This window comes from Leucopleurus acutus (genome assembly GCF_964270905.1).
Source record: "Leucopleurus acutus genome assembly, chromosome: 16".
In the NCBI taxonomy this organism is placed as follows: domain Eukaryota; kingdom Metazoa; phylum Chordata; class Mammalia; order Artiodactyla; family Delphinidae; genus Leucopleurus; species Leucopleurus acutus.
This window is the reverse complement of record NC_139158.1, coordinates 22,431,156-22,446,127: the sequence shown is the minus strand read 5'-3', so window position 1 is coordinate 22,446,127 and position 14,972 is coordinate 22,431,156. Positions and strand designations below refer to the sequence as shown.

Below are 14,972 nucleotides of genomic sequence, written 5' to 3'. Positions count from 1 at the left end.
TCGGCATCAGCTTCCTTTGGTCCACTGGTCAAAGAAGTCCAGAGCCCCTTGGGATAGCCAGGTCTCCTGGGCAGCCTCTGGTTGTGTGTGCAAGGAGCCTCCTGAAGGCCCCCCTTGCAAAGCATCCCCCCTCAATGGGGTTAGTGGTCCGCCTTCTGCTTCTGCTGCCTAGTCCCTGTAAACAGGTCTACATCTTCTACATTGGGAGGGAGAAGTGCAAAGGATGGAGGGGTCCCTAGGACGTGCCAGGTACGTCACCTATAAGGATTGTGAGACTCCAGAAGGCAGGGGCTGTGTCTATCTTATTCACGTCTGTCTTTCCCCAGCACCTAGCACAGTGCCTGGCATATATTAGGTGCTCAAAGAAATTTTTCTGGAAAACTGAATGAACCCTGTGAGGGTATCACTATTATCCCCATTATGCAGAAGCAGCAGCCCCCTGTTATACCCTCCATTTCTGCAGTGCCTGACACACTGATCATTACTTGTTCAAGTTCTTTTTCCCCTGCCAAACCTTAAGCTCCAGGAGGGCAGGGATTGTTCTCTGCTGTGTCCCCAGCAGCTAGCACAGTGCCTGGCGCATAGTAAGTGATCAGCAAATATTTCTTGACTGACTGACTGAATGGATAGATAGATGGATGAAGCTCAGAGACATTGTGTATTTTATTTAAGCTCACAGAACTAGAGTTGGACCCAGTCTCAGTGACCAGACCATGAAGTCCATGACGGCAGGGATGGAGTCTGGTTTTTCTCATCATAGGATCCGTAGCACCACGGACAGTGCCTACATAGAGCAGGTGCCCAATAAATACTTATTGAGTGAATAAATGACTCACAGACTGAGCTTTTCAAAATTATTATTTTGTAACACTATTTAAGGAGATAGGGGCCTCATGTGCAGACATATCACAAGTCCCATTTTGAGAGAAGGCAGCATTTAAAGACACAAGCTGTTTTTTGGTAGCAAGGATTAAAGGGGAGAAAACAGGAGCAGAGTGACTGAAATGTGGCCTCCTTTCTCTGTGAGTAGAGTGCTAGCCTGCATCGCCTCGCCAGTCAGTAGGAAGTGAGTTGGTAGCCACAGAGCACAGGGTTTCCAGCCACTGATCACTGAGACATCTGGGTCAAGGTGGCCGACAGAAGCAGAGGCAACCAGACCTTCAGGAGCCCTGAAAGGAAAGTGATTACAGGGCTGCTGCTAGCACTGATGTGCACATTTTATGTGCAAAACTAACATGAACTGCTTCCTCTAAACTGACCAATAGGAAAGGACACCCTCTCTGGGCTGATCAGTTAGAAAAAGGAAGCTTTCTCTTTATCTGTCCTGAAAACCAATTAGAAAAAGGTGCCCTCCCAGGTGGGCCAATCTGAAAAGGGCAGGCTTTCCGCAGGCACTAGCCTTGGTATCCCCTCAAAAGGGCACTTACTCAACCTTGGTGCCCTTGAGGGATATTCACAAAGGGTAAGCCTCTTGGGGATACCTTGACTCTCCAGCTCTGAGCTCACTGATACTGGGATGAACTAGCTCAGGTCAAATACTAGGTTGGTGTAACAACCTGCTCGGATCTAGGTGCCAGGAGCCAAGCAGGACACGAGTTACACGGATTCACTTTTCGTCCAGATTTTCAGTCAATTCAGTGGCCATAAAAATCAAGGGCCGTGAAAATGCTGCCGGTCCCCGGCCTTTGTGGTCAGACGAGCAGAGAAGCAGAAAAACAGCGTTTCTTGTTTTTCTGCTGTGTTCATCCCGGCACTAAGCATCCTGAAAAAGGTGTCAGAGATGAGCCTTGAAGCTTCAGGAAGTGCCCGAGGTTCAGATCTAGAGTGTGTGCTTGTTCACTGTGTACAGGTGTGTAACAAGCGAGTATGTGTCTGTATATACAGACATGCACACATGCAGCTACAGCTGTCATGCACCTCTGTGTGTGAATGTGAATATGCGCACGTGACCTCGTGTGTGTGTGAACGTCTGGGTGATGTCTGTTCTTGTGCACCTGTCTGTGCGTGCCTGCGTCCATGCACACTGTTGTGGGACAGCATGGCTACGTGTGCAGCCCCAGGTCCAAGACTTTCCGTAAGTGCCGTCACCTCTTCAGAGCTCAGCTCAAGCAGGCCAGGTACTCCAGCATACCCTGGGCCCACAGATAAAGCCCCAGAGGAAGGTTCTGGTGCAAGTCCCTGTGCAAAGAGGACCTGAACTTACCCGAGCTACTGGGAGCAGCCCTTGAGACTGTGGCCTGACTCCCTGTGGGAGGAAACAGAAGGATCAGTGCATGGGGAAGCCTGGGTGAAGCCCCTTCCATCTGCTCTTCCTTGCAGCTAGAGTGGTCTTTTTGAAACCCCAATCTGATCATGTCACTCCCCTGCTTTGGACCCCTCAGGGGCTGCCAGCTACTTTCAAGAGAAAGGCCCAAAACCTTAGCAAGAACCACATGTCTATTATATTTCAATTAAAAGGAGGGGGAGGGGGAGGAGGGGGAGGGGGAGGAGGGGGGAGGGGGAGGAGGGGGAGGAGGGGAGGGGGAGGGGAGGGGGAGGAGGAGGAGAAGAAAGAGAAGAAGTACTTTAAGGCCTCACATGGTTTGGTCCCCAACCTGCATCAGCTCACCCTCCTCCTTCCAGCCTGCCTGGCTTTGTCCCAGTTACTCTAGCACGGTAGGCTCCCTCCTGCCACAGGCCCTTTGCCCATGCTCTACTCTCTCCCTGGGATTCCTCCCTCTCCTCTGCTTCTCCTGACCCCTCTTAGTTAATCCCTTCTCAATTTCCAAACCTCAGCTCCGTTCTTCCCCAATCCTCCTCACTAGGTCTGCTCCCCCTGCCGTAAGAGCTCAGAGCTCCTGATCCATTTTCGTGACTGCACTTATCGCAACTGCAGAGATACATGATTATTTGAATGATGTCTCCCCTACTGGTCCATAAGTGCCACATGAGCCAGCCTCGCACCTGTTGCTGCTCATCCTGAGGCCCTAGCCACTAGCACAAGGCCTGGCACAAGGCAGGCATGAGAAGCCAGCTGTGCAATGAATGAATGAATGAGAACCGGCAAGAGGAAGGCAGCTTACAGTCTACCTCGCCTCGCAGGATTTACTTGCTCCGGTTCTTCAGACCCCAGGAAGACCCCAAGTGCCAGGTTCTGTCACCCCTCCTCATCTCCAGAGAACATTTCTTGCCAGGAATGTGGGGAAGGGAGGGGCCCTCTTACCTTTCCGTGTGATGGGACCCAAGTTGAGGACATGGGTTTGGTCTATGAAGCCCCCCCTGCGGAATCTGGTCTCGGAGCAGGTCTGCAGGGAGAGGGTGACAAAGAAACCTTTCCACAAGGGAGACTGAATGTGGCCCTGCCAGGGGGACTGGGCTACACCCTTCACAGGAGCAACCTCCTGCCTCAGGCCAGGACTTGAGGATGGTAGAGGCAGGGGTTGTTAGGGGATCGGTATACGTGGGCTCATGTCCCAGCTCTACCATATGTTAGATGTATGATCTTAGGAAAGTCACTGAGCCTCTGCGCGTCTCTCCCCATAGAGAAAAAGGGACAGGTAAAATACCTCCCTCCCAGAGCCGCTGTGACGTATTAAAAAGTTAACACACATAAGTCGCACTCAGTGCTTAAAAATGTCAGTTTCTGTTATTAGAACACAAGCTTGCAGATAAGCCAGAGGTTCTGTTGCACTGCCCTGACCCCACCTGACTTCCCCACAGCCTAGGTCTCCTGCCCGGCTACAGCAGCCTCATCTTACTGCTCTGTCTACCCCTGTACTAAGACAGAAACATGTTTATATGTTTTCTTTGAACCTGTGGCCAAATGTCTTCGGTTATGGGAGCTGGGCGTGGCGGAGGACGTGGCGAGCAGGCTGAGGGAGGGGAGGTGACTCACAGGTTTGCACTTTTCATTCACGGTGTCGCAGAGGTACACTTCACAGTGCAGGTAGACCAGGTCATAGTTTCCAGCAAAACGGAACATCTGGACAGAAAAGCGCCCCTGAGGGGACTCCCCATTCTCCTCCACTTGGATGGTTGAGTCCTCCGTGTGTGGACATCTGGGAAGGTTACGTCATATAACATGGTTGGTTAAGCAAACACTCTGGGGCCAGACTTCCTGGATTTAAATCTCACTCCACCACTTATTAGCTGTGTGACCGTGGGCCATTTACTTAACCTTTCTGAGCTTGTTTCCCTATCTACGTAGGAGGAATAATCATTGTAGCCCACACCATAAGATAGTTGCAACGATTAAATGAGTTAAAATTACAAAGTACTTATTACAGCATGTGACGTACAATAGGTGATACATATATATGATTCTAAAGTAAAAATGTCATCGGTACAGAGCTGCAACCATCCTAAAGTCAGCACTTCCTGATTTCCCAGGAAATGGCATGCAGGAATCATTACCTACCATTTATTGGCTGTTCACTGGTGCCTGGTGTTAATTTTAACAATGGAAACGTCTGAGCACTGAGGGCCACTGACCAAACTGGAGTGTGTGTGCTCATCTACACACATACACAACGCACCCGAACACATGGATAGAAACTCAAAACCGCATGTTCGGAGACTCACATGGGTGCTGGGCTGGAGCAGTACTCTCGGCAGGCAGATCAGGTACCCTGTCTGCCCTTTCACGTGATCTGCTCAAAATGGATTTAGAAAAGGGACTGAAGGCTGATTGCATAGGAGAAGCGAGAAAGGAACTTCTGGGGGTGGTGTTCACTCTGCTCTGTGTCCCCTACAATTCAGATCCGACTTCGCTTGGCAAAATAAAAGCCCTGAGGTTAAGGGGACCCACCTCACGAAAGGCAGAGAGAGTGGCATCCAGCACTGCCCTCGGCAGCCCCAGTGTCTCCTCTAGCTGCCCATGGTCTCCCCAACTTGTCTCCTCTTTACACACCCCGTGATATTCTGAGCCTCTCACAGACTGGCGGTCCTCAGCCAAGCTCCCACCCATGCCACGGCAGAAACAGGGCCACAGCCAGCATTTCTTCATGCTTCCTTTTCAAAACTTTCCAAGCTTCCCACAATGTACATGCTCTACCTTTATACTCAGACAAAAAAAAAAAAGCTTAAAAAATCCCTGCATGGTAGGTTTTATTTATGCCTATTTCACATACGAGAACATGAATATCCAGAGAGATGAGCTGACTTGTGTCTCAAACTAAGAAATAGCAAAACCAAGATATGACCCCAAGCCTCCATGATGCCCCAATCGAGGTCATGCCAGCATTTTCCAAATTTCAGTTCTTTTTTTGCCTTATCCAGAAACCGTCTCCATGAATGCTTTCCTGTTTCCCGATATCTGTATTATCATTTTACATTATTATAGTATTATTACTATTTTTCTTTAAATCTACACACCGTTTTACTGAAATACATCTATTGTTTAGAAGATCACAACCACAAATAGCAAACCAGTATTAAAACGTGACCATACTAATAAATATAAAGTAAAACAGTGCTATTACATTTTACTTAGACACTGTTGACTGTAAAAGGCCCCAAGCAGACTTCTGCTCTCCTTTCTTTTCGTTGCAAAGGGAGATTAGCAAATAACAGAAGTGTGAGCCTCAGATGAGCACCCGGCTGAGACTTTCCCCCTTGATTTGACCATGCAGATTCTAAGAGAACTGAGACAGAAATAGGTCAGGGTCTCCTGGGAGTGCTCTCTCCGATTGTTCTATTAAAATTGCAAATGCCCTCCCCTTTTCCTGCTTAGGTTTTCCATAGCCCCTTCATCATTCATATGCCAAGGATGCCACTTTTGTTTAATTGTTGGTCTCCCTGCTTAGAATATCAGCTATATGGGGGCAGAGATTTTTGTCCCTTGTATTCACTGTTATTCACACAGCCTGGCACACGTAAACTTCCAAAAATATCTGTTCAATTTATGAATGAAACTGTGAGTTACTTTCTCACAGTGTGGTTCATGGTTCTCTAATGCACTTGAGCCCAAAGCAGCCCATCTGTGTCCTGCCTGTTTCAGTTGGCCCTTGGCTAACCGTACCTCCACTGCACTCCTCCCAGCCAAGTGTCAGCCTGCTCCTGCCTGGGGCCTGCCTCTCCATCAGGTTTCTCATCCTTTTCTGAGTCCTGGACCCCCTCCACCATCTGGTGAAGCCCATGCTTCCCTCCTCAAAAATAATGCCTTAAATGCATAAACTAAATTACATAAGATTATAAAGAAAACCAATTAAACATAGCTCTTAAAATATTAAAACTTTTGATACATGCATTATATATTTACATATCTATTATATAAATGTATATATATTTACAAGTGCATGGATTCGATATTACATCAAATAATATCTAGTAGAAGTTCTAATACTATAGTAACTAAAAAGCATGATGTGTGCAAATGTTTTCATATGTCCTGCTAATATTTCTGTGGTTTCTTGCCTATATCATAAGGAATGGCAATGCTAAACTTCAGCTAGAGGTGAATGAATATAAAAATGTACTTTGTACCCATCCAAGTCCAAAGACCCTCCCTGCTCCCAAATTCCATCCATGGGCCTTACCTGTCCTGGATGATGAAGTACTTCAAGGGGTCTGTGGCATTGCTGCTGGGTGTGGCATAGCAGTTGGTCATCAGCAGTGCAAACCGGGACAAGTCGCCCCCATCCAGCATGGTGCCCACATAGAGAAACGCCTCGGTGGACAGGGTCACGGAGGAGCCTTGGTAGGGCTGCACGTAGGCAGGGCTCTGGAAGAGCGCCATCCACACGGTGAACATTCCGGTCCCACCCATGCTGATGTTTAGGGCGCTGCGGGAGGAGAGGGGCTGGTGAGAGAACCAGAGCTGAGGACAACAACAGACAGGTCATCCTTTCTGGTCTGCATTCCTAAGCAGGTCCTGCCAGTTACTCGCACTTTTATCCAGCAATAGGACTGGAACCCACCAACCATTGCTCTGTAAGCTACAATGAGCACACACAGGTCACTTAGGGATCTTGGTGAAGTGCAGGTTCTGGTTCTGCAGGTTCTGGTTCTGTAGGTTTGGGGTGGGGTTCAGGGTTCTGCTTTTCTAACGAGCTCCCGGGTGATGCTGCCGCTTCTGATCCATAGACCGTATTTTCTGTAACATGTCCACCCCTCAGGTGTGGCCCCTGCGTTCAAGAAGAGCCGCGAGCACTTTCTCTAGGGAATCACCGAGATTCCGTTTTTGGTCTTAATCCAGAACAGTTTAAAAAGATGGGCTATGAGTCCTACAGGCCTTAGTCAGAGTTCTGGCTCCACCTACAGCAGAAGATTGGGGTTTGTAAAATGGGTTATTTTAAATCACATTAAAAACAGCCACACTGATGTAGACTCCATGGGATTATCCTACAAAGGACACTGAGAGACTGATGCCCGAGGAAATGGGGTACGTGAGGAATAGTCATGTGGAAGTCCATTTCAGAGGTGAGAATGGGGTTATTGGTTTGGACTTGGTTAGACTGGAACGAGATTTCTAGCTCAAGCCAGAGAGAGATCTGCATACAGATGTGTTGTTCCCTGCAACCTACCAGGCCTGGGACATGGCCACGTTGCTCCAGGGCACTGCTTGGCCAGGTGATGCTCCACACAAAGGCAGACAATGAGTAACTGTCTTCCTTCAAGTCAACCAAGCACCCTCATCAGTGCCCAGTGCCCTTCCCCAAGTCTGGTTGGCCCAGGGAACATGTGACCATGGGCAAGCTTCAAAGAAAAGGTCATGGTAGAGTGGGGACTCTATGCCTGACGGCCTGGGTTTGAATCCCAGCTCCGTCATTTACTAGCCTCTACAACTTTGGACAATTTACTAAACCTTCTTTGACCTTCAATTTCCATATCTGTATAATGGGAATAATAATAATACTTACACCTCCTGGGGTGCGCTAAGTTTTCAATGAGATGTTCCATGTAGAGCACTTAGCACAATGCCTGACATATGGTCAGCTCTCAGTAACCACTTGTTATTATTACAACTATTATTTTTTTCCAGTATCAGCTTCATTGGCTTGTGATTCATCCTATTCAGAGATTTTCAAGTTTATTCAGCAACAGGATCCTTTTATTTTTTTTAAATAATAAAACTGATAAAGATGTGGTACATATATATACAAAGGAATACTACTCAGCTATAAAAAAGGATGAAATAATGCCATTTGCAGCAATATGGATGCAACTAGAGATTATCATACTAAGTGAAGTAAGTCAGAAAGAGAAAGACAAATACCATATGATATCACTTATATGTGGAATCTAAAATATGACACAAATGAACCTATCTATGAAACAGAAACAGACTCACGGACATAGAGAACAGACTTGTGGTTGCCAAGGCGGAGGGGGTTGGGGAGGGATGGAGTGGGAGTTTGGGGTTCGCAGATGTAAGCTTTATATACAGAATGGATAAACAACAAGGTCCTACTGTAGAGCACAGGGAACTATATTCAATATCCTATGATAAACCATAATGGACACAACATTGTAAATCAACTATACTTCAATTTAAAAAATAGGAAAAAAATAAAACCTCATGTGGCACTCAACATGGGTGGAAGTTTTCTGGTTCCCACCCCTAAATCACCTCGTTAAAGACCCTCACACTCCAAGACGCATAAATTGTAAACCCCTCTTTATCCAAACTCCTTCCATTTACAGAGAAAGAAACTGAGGTCCAGATATGGGGTACAATTTGCCCAGTCCCATAGCAGGTCTGAACTGAGACCTCTCCCTCCTTTCCTCTGGTCCAACCACCCTACCCCTCTGATAAGCCAGGGACCCTAATATTGGTTTCACCTCTGCAGAGCACTTTTGTGCTTCTAAGAAAGACAGTCGAGCATTGCCAAACCCATTTCACATATGAGAAGACTGACACTCAGAGTGGGCCATCAACTTCCCAAAGCCATCTGTGGGATGGAGCCGGGATTTGAAAGCAGCCTCCAGACTTCCTAGCTGGGCTCCTTAAGGGCTCCTTATGGAGTCCAACACTACCTCCCAGCCACCTCCCTCCACCCAGCTTCTTATGGGCGGCAGTTGACAGGGAAGCTAAGGGCCTGGTGCCTAAAGGGTTGCGGGGTGGAGCCGGCCAGGGACGTTGGGGACCCTCTCTGGCCGCACCTGACCATTGGCTGCAGGGAGGTCTTCAGGCTGACTTTCATGTCCAGGGGATAGGAGCACGCAAAGTTGATTTTGATGTTGCGGTCACGGATGATGAGCTCATCTGCCAGGTAGAGAGTGTTGCTGTATGTGGCATGAGTTTCATTCCTCTGTGTTGGGGTGGGGAGGTAGGGGGAGGGAGGGTGGAAAAAGGGGCATAGAATCTGAGTAAGATTCAAAGCCAAAGGTGTTGAAACTGCCCTCCCAGTTTCCGTGAGCACGACTCATGTGCTAGCCCCCTTCCCTCACCCCAGCTAAACGCTCATATTGCATTCATTGCACTGACCATGCAATGACCCTAAGAGGCAAGGCAAGCACCTCCCTGCCTCTTGAAAGGAAACAGAAGTTCATGGGAACTGCGTGACTTGCCCCTGGTCCAGGGGCTCTAACAAGCCTGGACTCTTCCCATCACCCCATGCTTCCTCTCACAAACACTACAAAGACTGAAAACCACGTACCGAGTCATCATTAATGGTGGAACTTCAAAAAACCGTATCTGGCAAATGACAATTTTTTCCTTGTTTCTTTTGTCCTCTTTCTTTTTCTTTTGGGGGATGAGGGAGAAGGGAGGAAGCAGAGCCCACTCACACAAGTGTTTACCTCTGGGTCCCTTTGGAGGAGGCTTCTATAGCTGAGGTCCTGGGTCTACAAACATCAGTGATGCAGACCCTGCCTCCCAGGATGGCCAGAGACAAACAGATCTGCTTCTGAACTCAGCGCTGATACCTACTGGCTTAGAATAGTCATTGCACTGTCTGGGCCTTACCTTTCCCATCTGTAAAATGGGGAACTATCACTATGGATCATCCTCTTATTTGCAGCTAACACTTACCGAGCACTTATTATGTGCCAGTCACCGTCCTAATCATTTCACACACATTAACTCCTTTAACCCTCTTAACCCTATGCAGTAGGTACTATTATTACTCCATGTTACAGCTGAGGAAGCTGAGGCACAGCTAGGTTAACTAAGTCACCCGAACTCACGCAGCTAGCAAGTGGTAGGGCTAGGGTTGAACCAGGCAGTGCTCTGACCCTGTCCCACATTGGCCAGAACGCACCGTCATCACCGTCCCACAGGGCCCATCCCTGGCTGGGGTCACCACGGACATCCAGTCCCGGTCGCCCCTCTCAGTGAAGCCCGAGCACTGGCTGTCCCGCAGGTACATGAAGATCTTCTCAAAGCCCAGGCTCTGGACCTGGCACTTGCCCAGGGACAGCTTAATGTCATTGACCCCACATTCCAGCCTGCGCTCCAGGAGGGAGAGATCTGAAATGATTAGAGAAGGCAGGATTGGAGGGAGGTCTGGGACCACAATTCAGGGTACGGCACATCCCCAGGGCCCAGGCCCAGCTAGCCAGGTTGGCCACCAGCTGGGGGTACTCAGACTCGCTTCGGTCTGCCGCTATGGTCTCCCTTCTGAGAGAGATGGAGACATGAGACTGGATTCCAGCTCACTGGATGAATCCACGCGACCAACCACCAGACCGTGTTACCCTAAGAGTAGGCTGTATACAAAGAACAGTGTTATCTTTGGGTCGTTCACTGCCCAGGCATTAAATAACATTGAATCCCAGGAAAAGAAAACAAAACAACACAACAAGCAAACAAAAAAAGCTAATAAGTTAACTGCAATTTCTTTCCATCCTTTCTACATCAAGGAGACAGTCCTCAATAGCTGCTAATGTTTTCAGTGCCCTACACTTGGTAATTTTCCTTTGAAACAACAGAGCGCAGACCTCTGGCTAAGTATTTGCAGCACATAACAAAATACGGTTGGACTTTTTAAATTGAAGTATTTACACAGCTGCTGAAATTGAATAACTTTCTTTCATTGTATTCATTTTTACTGTTACCGTCTACGTAGGGTAAGTGTTACTTCCCACAGACAGACACAGCAGTGAACTTCGATGTCCCAAGTTTACTTAAAAGAAGGATGTGACTAAAATCAGGACTGGAATTTGTGAAATACTAGCCTGCTTCAGTCATTATACATATGGGGAAACAGGTTTAGAGATGGCCAGGGCCCAGCTCAGGGTCCTCAGCTGGTCAGTGGAGGGCCGGGCCCAAGAAACTGCAGACTGCGGGCCACGCCTGCATTCTTGTGCTGCAAGAATATGGTTCAGGTAGCCTCGGGCCAACAGGTGGCAGCCACCTGCGTATCCACTGTGGTGCAGGGGGCCTCAGAAAGAAGGCTGGGGGTGAGGTTGTTCCCCAAGCTCTGGGAGCCCAGAGAGCTTCTTGCTGGATTAAATGAATGTTACCGGACCGGCTTTCCACTCAGATTGGATAATAAGCGTTCCCTGGATCATCCCCACAGGCCCCCAGTTCCCACACAGGAATGTGTCCCTCCCCTGGTCGCTGACATTTCTCAGCACCTCCCCTCCTCCCCGCTGGCCTCACCAGTGATGCTGAGGTCCTGTTTGCACTGGCAGTGCCATCTGCCATTATCCGACTTGCAGTCCTCGTCTACACTGCACTCCTCACACGTCCCCTCCACGGAACCGGGGTCTGCAGGGTTATAGACAGACAATCAACAAAGATGCGCTCCAGTCCCTCGAGGCGCCCACGCGGCCCGGTGGCGGTGGCAGGGAGTCACCCACTCACCTGTGCAGTAAGCCAGATGGCACTCGGGGGGCGCCGTCAGGTTGTAGACATAGTAGCCGCCGGCACAGGCCTTCACCTGGACGAGCGTGTCCCACAGGCAGCAGTGGCCGCTCCAGTGCGCGCAGGCCCTGCGGCTCACGATGCCCTCGCTGCTCGACGGGTGCGTGCCATTGAGCCACATGGGGGCGGCCGTGTTGCAGCGCAGGATGGGCACGCAGGTCTCGGCCAGGCGCACGCCGCCCTGGCCCACGAAGCGGTACCAGCCGGCCACGTCGGAGTCACAGGCGTAGCCCGCGCCGTACTGGGCGCTGCGCCAGTACTCGTCCAGGATACGGTGGGCCTGGCACGGGTCGGCGCACACGAGCGTGTCGCCCTCGTGCACGCAGTCCAGGCCAGGCCCGCAGGAGCCCGGGGAGCACTCACAGTGCCTCCCGTCCCCCCAGTAGCCCGCGGGGCACACGCACGAGTAGTTGCCCTCACTGTTGACGCAGGAGGCCAGGGTGTGGCAGTGGCTGAGCCCTGGCTCTGCACACTCATCCACGTCCGTGCAGCCGAGCTCGGAGCTCAGGCGGAAGCCTTCGGGGCAGACGCACGTGTAGGAACCTGGGGTGTTCACGCAGCTGCTGGGGGCGGAGCAGTTGTGTGTCCCAGGAATGGCGCATTCGTCCAGGTCCTCGCACTCGAGGCCGTCGCCAGTGAAGCCCGCCTGGCAGGAGCACGTAGTGGCGGCCCCATCCTCTGAGCAGGTGGCATTGCTGTGACATTCAGAGCAGCTTCCTGCGGACAGAAGAGACCAGACTCAGAGTGGAGGCCGCTAGGCCACTGGTCACCCAGAGACTCTTCCCGTGTCCCTTAGGGTACCCACGTTCTTTAAGACTTAGCTCATAGCCGACCACCTTCGAAAGAAACAAACCAAACTCCCCTGATGGTGTCTAAGCATTGCCTTCAAGCTGTGTCTTCTTTTCAAATGTCCACCTTTCCACCTCCAGAGGAATAATGCAGAGTTCTTGACCTTTGGTAGCACTTAGGTGACCCTGTCACCCCTTCCCCGACTTGGTACATTCTATGCCTTTTGCTCAGATCTCCTTCCCTGCTTCCTCTCTCTATCTGGCGGTGGCAGTCACACTTTGTTCCTCTGTGACAATAATAATAAGATCGTATGGAGAAATCCAAACGAAACTTCTGGCCAACGCGATAACAGTAAAGATAGTGAGCCGTTGTTTATTAAGCACCTACTATATGCCAGACGCTGGGATAGGCACTTTCTATTCATTAGCTCATTGAATCCTCTCCAATGGCCCTGGGGAATGACTTCTGTATTTGCCCTTATTTTAAAGGTGAGGAAACAAGATTCAGAAGTTTTAAGCCACTTGCTCCACTGGTGAGCAGCAGAGTTAGGACACAAACCGAGGTGGCAGGACCATAGAGTGTGGGCTCTTAACCACGACAACACGATGGTATTTCCTCTCTGTCCCAAAGTAGCCCAGCTGGGGATTGTGGGGTGGTGGCCAGCTCCCTCCTCCAAGGAACAGCTGGAGCAATGTGCAGCCCAATGGAATGGTCACGTAAGTGTTAAACGGGAGGTATTTGGGAGCCACCTGGGTGTGTTCAAATCTCCTGTGCGGTTGAATATGTTCTTGACCTTCCAGTGAAGTGCCGGGGGCCTTAGTGATGTTCTAGACTTTAGTCTCTCAATATGTGATCCAAGGACCACAGCAGCAGCATTATCTGGGAGCTTGTTAGAATGCAGAGTCTCAGGCCCCACTCTGGACTTACTGAATCAGAATCTGCATTTTAGTAAAATTCCTGGGTGAGTCCTATGTACATTATAGAGTAAGAAATGAATTTAGAATAAAGACTGCAAATCCCAAGCATGATAGGAGAGGGATCGAAACCGCCTCTGCTAACGTGGCACTGCTCACTGTACGCACACAGCACTTACTCGCTGCCGAGGCGTCAGAGACTGCAGCTATGACGACCCAAGAGGTCACCACCACTACCATCCACATTAAGGTCGAAGAGAAGAGCCACTTCATCTTTTCTGCTCTTCTCAGCTACTTCTGGTCTGGGGAGACTTTCCCAAAGGCAAGGAAAGGTTGGCCTCTTGGGGTTTCCAACTTGTCCTTGACACCTGAAGTCCTGTGAACAGAGACGGATGGGATAAACACATGATTTAACTTCCAGCCCCACAGTTGGGAGGAGTACTTTGGTTGTGCACTGCGTAAGTCCAGGAGATGCCATTTATGTGAACCACAAAAAGTGTGTATTGTTGTGGCCCTTGCTTTGGTGGGGTTTTCCTCTCTGTGGCTCTACTCTTCACTCCCACTCACATCCCAGCATCAGCTTCCCCAGTTTCAGCGCATTTGGAAGAACTGAATCTCTCATCTGGAGCAGGAACCAGCAAAACGGGGGAGTGTTCTGGACTCACCATCTTACTGGAGGCAGCTTTGGGTCTTAACGGCCAACTCCTGATCCCCTGATGGGAAACTTTGAACTTGCCCAGATACGTTTATTCATTCAACAAACATTTATTGAGTAGTTACTATGTGCCAAACAGGGAACTATGCACCAAGGTGACAGACAAAGTCCCTGACTTCATGCAGCTCACATATTGTAAAGAAGTGGCTTGAGATAAGCAACTTGAGAGGTGATTAACCTTCGTAATGTATTTTAATGTTTCCAGAGTGCTCACTTATTATTTCACCCACCTGGCAAAATAATCTACTATTACCCCAATTTTTACAGCTGCAAAATAACGTAGCATGGTGGTTAAATATGTGGGATCTGGAGCCTGCAACCAGGATTCAAATCCCTATTTTACCAATCACTATGATTGGTAAACTCATAGTGTAACACTGGGCAAGGTATTTCAATTCGCTAAGACTTAGTTTCCTCATCTATGAAATAGAGATCAGTGCTTGCACAAATTGAGTGACTACACTGCATCAGGCTCACTGTGAAGAAGTCCCCTGTCATCAAAGAACCTGTGACCTAGAAAAGTGTTTTGCAAGCCTTTGAGACAATGATCTGCTATAAGGAAATTAGTTTATGCCATGACCCAGTACAGCTCCTTGTACACACACACACACACGCACATGCACATGTGAAATGAATGTTTTATAAAACAATTCTTACCATTATGGTGTGCATTCCTTGATGACATATTCTATTGTATTTAATTAAAATAAAATTCTGAATGTAATCCACAAATGGTTTCATGATCCACTAATAGGTTGTGACCTAT

At 49.1% G+C, this 14,972-nt stretch overlaps 1 protein-coding gene across 1 annotated transcript; it reads right to left on the bottom strand.

The window, feature by feature from the left end:
* Positions 1 to 1,107: 1,107 nt before the first annotated feature.
* UMOD (uromodulin) lies at positions 1,108 to 13,764 on the bottom strand (the record flags this gene model as incomplete). The annotated part of the gene is made up of 10 exons (XM_082856335.1): positions 1,108 to 1,169; positions 2,204 to 2,245; positions 3,203 to 3,284; positions 3,875 to 4,037; positions 6,516 to 6,761; positions 9,082 to 9,230; positions 10,182 to 10,390; positions 11,525 to 11,632; positions 11,729 to 12,505; positions 13,671 to 13,764. 10 exons carry the CDS (start codon positions 13,762 to 13,764, stop codon positions 1,108 to 1,110), a joined length of 1,932 nt encoding a protein of 643 aa, XP_082712461.1.
* Positions 13,765 to 14,972: the final 1,208 nt, after the last annotated feature.